At 52.2% G+C, this 6,019-nt stretch overlaps 1 protein-coding gene across 1 annotated transcript; it reads left to right on the forward strand.

The window, feature by feature from the left end:
• The first annotated feature begins 2,502 nt into the window (after nt 1-2,502).
• Nucleotides 2,503-5,956, forward strand: TIMM22 (translocase of inner mitochondrial membrane 22). Its single transcript, XM_041482355.1, has 4 exons — nt 2,503-2,785; nt 3,126-3,322; nt 4,297-4,369; nt 5,367-5,956. The coding sequence occupies exons 1-4, from the start codon at nt 2,554-2,556 to the stop codon at nt 5,441-5,443; spliced, it is 579 nt and encodes a 192-aa protein (XP_041338289.1). The 5' UTR covers nt 2,503-2,553; the 3' UTR covers nt 5,444-5,956.
• The last annotated feature ends 63 nt before the right edge of the window (nt 5,957-6,019 follow it).

Genomic DNA, 6,019 nt, shown 5'->3' on the forward strand with positions numbered 1-6,019 from the left:
CAGCTGAAAGTTTAAATGAAACAACTTGTTTATCAAAGATGTTGAACTCTCATAGTCCCTCTCAAATCCTTAATCCTCCATCTGATTTCACCCACACGAAAAATCTGTTCAAGCAGATGAGATTATTCAAATACTCAGGCACCAGAATTTGTCCGTATGTAGAACGGAGTGGGAAGAGGAGAAAACTATTAAATATCTAAGGGGAAAATAGCATCTAATTACACATTAATATCCATAAATAAGTATATTTTATAGAATCATATTTACAAAATTCTTGCTTAAATATTTTATTTACAAACAAATAGTAACCCAGCATTTTCTCCAAAACTCAGGGAAAGGGGGAAGAAAGCCAAAGCAATATTTCAACTATACATATAAACTCTCAGTGCTGAAATTCCCCATCCAACAGATATGGTTGTTTTCCCTTTAGGCCTTTGGAAATTAGGCTTTGCTCTGTGACTTTGAGATCAGCCCAGCAAGGTTATTTTGGCTCAAAAAGATTGACATCTTTAAGTTGAGGGTTCCTTAGGGAGCTCATCCTGCCAGCAACCTCCCCTACCTTGTCAAGATCCTGCTGCAGTAGATTTTAACCACGTGCTCTCATGAGATTTGACCTTAAAAAAAACCCAGTGGGAGGGGGGATACCGCAAACAAACAAACAAAAATCCCAAACAAAAAATTTCATAATTTAAAAAACCCCAAGGACGAAAAAAAGAAAGAAACAGGGAATAGCAGCGTGCAGGTGGGCCCTGCTGGTGCAGCCAGTAGAGGGCAGCGGGATTTAGAGGAAAGTTGTGGAACTTCGTCTAATGAAGTATTTGAAGCGATAAAATTGTCCATTTAAATCGTTATTTGAACCTACCTACACTGAGATATAAGCAGGACAGAGAAAAAAGGACCAATATAGAAATTTTATTACTTTAGGACCTCTAAGAAGTCGTGTTTCAGGGTATCAGGAAAATTTCATACTAATGCATCATTTACCTAATTTTGAAAGTAATTTTCAATTACTGAAATACAATAATTCCATGCATCCTATTGAGACCAAGACAACTATTTCTCATAGATTTTAAAACATATGGGTAACTTAAAATTAAAAAAAAAAATCAAATAAGAAGAAAGGTATTTTTAAGGCACACCTATTGTCACTCATTAAGATGAAAACTGGTTCTAATCCACAAGAACAAGAAAATAAAACAGGCGAAGAAAAAGCAACGCAAGCAGGAAATACAGATTTTTTTTTCTTTAATGCACCTTATTCACCAAAAGGAAAAACAACATTTCTCACCTTATCACCAAACAGAACAGCTCCCCAGAGCTAAGGTTTGTGCATGATTTTGACCAGTTCGCATTTTGTGACGGAACACTGTGGATATTTTCAGAGCCCCTTTGAGCTACACACGTCCTGAAGCAACACCGCTGCCCCACGCCAGCGAGGGGACCGAGCTGTCCCCAGGGAGCAGCCGGGGATGTCCCGGTGCTCCGGCGTGCCCGTGGCACAGCGGGGGGACGCCTTTGCCAGGCTCGGGTGCCCTGGGCCGTGCAGCCCCGCCGGAGCCGCGGGCACCCCAAAGGCTGCGGGAGCCCTGAGAGCTCCGCGGGAGCCCTCAGAGCCTCCCGGGGGCCGCGGGAGCCCTCAGAGCCCCGCTCCCCACAAAGCCCCCCGGGGGCCGCGGGAGCCCTCAGAGCCCCCCGGGGGCCGCGGGAGCCTTCAGAGCTCCACTGCCCTCAGAGCCCCCCGGGGGCCGCGGGAGCCTTCAGAGCTCCACTGCCCTCAGAGCCCCCCGGGGGCCGCGGGAGCCCTCAGAGCCCCGCTGCCCTTAGAGCCCCCCGGGGGCCGCGGGAGCCCCGCTGCCCTCAGAGACCCCCGGGAGCCGCGGGAGCCCCGCTGCCCTCAGAGCCCCGCTGCCCTCAGAGCCCCGGCTCGGCTCCGGCGGGACGCTGCGGGCACGAGCGGCGCCCGCCCCGTACGGGACCTGTTGCCCTCAGGCACCGGCGCGGGGCCGGAGTCAGCGGCGGGGAGGATGCGGGGACACGGCGGCGACACCGCGACACCTCACCCGCTTCCCGCACCTCAGCCAGGGCACAGGGACTGGGTCCCGCACTGCGGCACCTCAGCGCTCCCCCAGCACGGGGATGCCCGGCGCGAGGCTGCCGGTTCTCCCCAGCCCAGGCCAGCCGGTGCCCCCGCACTGCCCTCACCTCCCCGGGCTTACCTGCAGCCGCCGCCGCGCTCGGGGATGCTCCGCAGCCGGAGCTCTCACCTCACCTGCACCGGCCGCACCGGCCACCAGGGGGCTGCTGTGCGGCACTCCGGGTAATGTAGTCCCCTGGCTGCCTGGGACGGCCAATCCCCGCGGCGCAGAACGTGCCGGGAGTGGTAGTTCTTCCCGGAGGCGTCAGCGCGGGGCAGACTGGGAGATGTAGTCAAAATGCGGGGGAGCGCAGCCGGCTTCTCCCCGCTGCGGAACTACAACTCCCATGCGCCCCCGCCGCGGAGGCTCGAGAGAGCCCGGACGCGGCGCCGAGCTCCCGTGGGTGTGCAAGCCCATCATGGCGGCCCCGCCGCCCTCAGCGCCGGGAGAGCCGGCTCCGCCGCCGCCGCCGCAGCCGCTGCAGTACAGCCTGCTGCTGCAGTACCTCGTGGGCGACAAGCGGCAGCCCCGCGTCTGGGACCCCGCCGCCCTCGGCGGAATCCCATGCCCGCCCAAGAGCGAGGAGCAGAAGATGGTGGAGCGGGTCATGGAGAGCTGCCCCTTCAAGGCGGCGCTGGCCTGCGTGGGAGGTGCGGCGGCTGTGGGGTCGTTCGGGGGTCCCTGTGGCTTCGGGAGAGGGGCGGATGGAGAGGAGGATGCAGTCCCCGTGTTTGATTTTCCTCCTAAGCCTCCTCCAGTGCCTGTCACATGTCCCAGGGGGGATCTGTGTCTGCCGTCCTTGCAGAGGCTCAGGTGCTCGTGGCCTTTCCTCACGCCGCACGGGCTGGCACATGTGGCCACAGCACCGAGAGATCCCTGCCCTGTCACAGTGCAGCGCTCACAGACAGCGGGAGCAGAGCCGCTTCCTTGCCTGCAGGGAATGTGCCGCTCCAACGCAGCCAAGTTAATTTAATTGTTTATCTTTCACAGGGTTTGTTCTGGGAGGTGCGTTTGGTATCTTCACAGCTGGCATTGACACCAACGTGGGGTTTGATCCCAAGGATCCCTATCGCACGCCCACGGCCAAAGAGGTGCTCAAGGACATGGGGCAGCGAGGCATCTCCTACGCCAAGAACTTTGCCATCGTGGGTGCCATGTTCTCCTGCACGGAATGCGTGGTGGAATCTGTGAGTAAGAGCCTCTCAACCATTAGGAAATGTTTTCTGGTACCCTTTAAAATCTTTTACTAGATCCAAGTAAGTACATCTATCCTCTTTGCAATAGGGCAGTGGAATAGGCTGCTTTGTTCTTTCTTGGACAACAGAACTTTTCAGCTTTGAGATCTGTCTTCACAGAATGAAGAACTCTATTGCAATAGCAAAGTCCTTTTTAGTTTAAGTCCTAAATGTATTGGCAAGCATAGGCATTACTTTTTAAAACCCTAGCTACAAGTGCTTATGTAAAATGTCAGACTGTGAGTTGCAACATGGTAATTTGAGTGTCTAAAAATTCCATATGCAGAAAGGGATCATTTGATGAAAGTTCTTAAGTAACAGGCCAGTTTTCCTCTGGCCTCTACAGTCAGACCTTGTGCAGCTCAGTGGTAAATCTATAATCTGTTTATTTTAAATAGGAAAATTACCCTCTTATGAATTTGAGTCCTGCCTTTTAATTGAAAGGCACAATTACTTCTTAACTCATCTAGAAGAGAAGTGTATCTGCTTGCACAATGGAGCAGAGCAAAGAGATCTCTGCACTGGTGAAAATCCAGCGTGTCCTGGCTATGGAAATAGTCCACCTTAGTCAGAGGTGCTGTGACTCTCACCTGTGCCAAGGACCAGCTGCATGGCCAGGCTCAGGGCTCTCTCATGTGGTTATTGCACTTTTAGACTCAGGGCTGTGTTCTGTCCTGGCTCAGCTGAGGATCCTTCCCACAGCACTGCATTGCACCATATGGATTTGTCTCACCTCTCCCAGTTACCTTCTCCTTCCTCCCTTCCCTGCCCAAGTCTGGGAGTGCAGGGCCATCTGCTGAGAGCAGAGGGAAAAACATCCTCAGCTGAGAAGGGGATGGAAGGTCGTTTAACCTTTCTTGCAGTTAGCACAGATACTGAGTGTTTATTCCATATTTACCCGTTGGCTCTGATTTGTAATTCCACAGTATCGTGGGAAGTCAGACTGGAAGAACAGCGTTATCAGTGGCTGCATCACGGGAGGAGCCATCGGCTTCAGAGGTTGGTGGTGCCTGCTGGGAACTGTTTCTGTGATAAGATTGAATTTGGTCATGCAGCACACGATGTTCTCAGTGCAACACACACACACCACAAACCTCTTTGCGTGGGGCTGTGGTGAGGCCAGCGTGAGAGTGTGCTCCCGACTGGCAGAGCTGTCAGCTCCAAGAATAAGTGTGGATAAGGAAGGGTTGGTCATAGAGGAAAATCAACAAAATTCACTTGAAAGAAAAGTCAGGAGATGGTGGTGACTGTCCACACTCTTCTGTGGTGTCATGGGGGTGAGCCAAAAATACATTCAGAAACTCTTGTGTTAACTGAGCTCTACACATCTGCCATTTCACTGTCTCTGCTACTCTCCTTTGAAAGTAGAACTAAAGAACTCTTTTCTTTTGTACCATGTGTAAAATGTTTTTCTCCTTTCTCATGTGTCAGTTCAAAAGGCAATTCTACTTACGTGTGAACGAGAAGTGGGGTTTTAGTCCAGCAGCTTTAGTGGAGACTTTCCTTTAGTGGTAACATCTGGGAAAATGCCCAAGTAGGAGAGAGCTGTTCTGCTCATCAGAAATATCAAACTTCTCTCACTCTCCTTAAGAAAAAAACCAGTCCTGTTTTATGAAGCATAAATGAAAAGAAAGCTCTTGAAAGTGCTTCTAATTGAGCTTGTTAAGTTGTGTTTGTCCTAGACCTAATCCTCTTAGAGCTGTCAGAGCAGTGGCTGCTCTTCCTCTCCCTCCCTAGCCCCACCAAGGCACTTGCAGGGCTCAGATGAGAGCACAGTAAAGTCAGCAGTGGCCACTGGAGGCTTCTCTTCTGTCCCCTGGGTGAGCCTGAGGACTCAGCACTGAGAGCAAATTCTGCTGGCCCCGAGGGGTTGTACCGGCAGTGCCAGTGTCCCCTGGGAGGGCACTGCCAGGTTCCTGCTGCTGTGAGCTCTGAGCCAGCACAAATTACTGGGAATATTTCCCCTACTTTGTCTCATGGTTTCCTTGCCTTGCAGCTGGGCTGAAGGCCGGGGTGATCGGCTGCGGAGGATTCGCCGCTTTCTCCGCTGCGGTCGATTACTACCTCCGCTAACAGCCGGGCACCTCGGGAGCAACATTCCCTGTTCCAGTGCTGCTGCTGAGAGCCTGCACCACGGCACAACCATCAGGCTTACCTTTCCACTGCCTCTGGAGTTGGGGTGGCGCTGGCCACTTTCTGAATGACTAACAGCAACCTGGCTGCGAGCCCTGGCGAGCTGCTCCAGGCAGGCTTGCGGGAGCATGGGAGGATGGAGCCAGACACAGAGCAGCATCTCCAGGACAGATCAGCTGACTGTCAGTTTCCAGGAAACATGCCTGGACTCTGAGCTCTTTCGATCCTTTGGGCCTGATTTTGATTAAGTCTGTTGCTGGCATCAAAAGAAGGCAGGAGGACAATCTTCGAGGAGAAATGCAGCGATTTAGGTTATCACACATTTGAAGGTGCTGCAAGTGTTTTAAGAGTCACCAGTTTGCAGCTTGCTACTCTGTTGGGGAGAGGTAAGATCCTGTGGAGAAATAAGCTTGTTCCAGGCTTTTCTTAAAATACCATCTGAAGACAAACCACCATCTGTACAACTTGTCTTATTTCAAGTACAGAGATGAGCGCCAGATTTCTTTACCATGTTTT

Source organism: Pyrgilauda ruficollis, unplaced genomic scaffold (genome assembly GCF_017590135.1).
Source record: "Pyrgilauda ruficollis isolate IOZ18807 unplaced genomic scaffold, ASM1759013v1 scaffold59, whole genome shotgun sequence".
Taxonomy (NCBI): domain Eukaryota; kingdom Metazoa; phylum Chordata; class Aves; order Passeriformes; family Passeridae; genus Pyrgilauda; species Pyrgilauda ruficollis.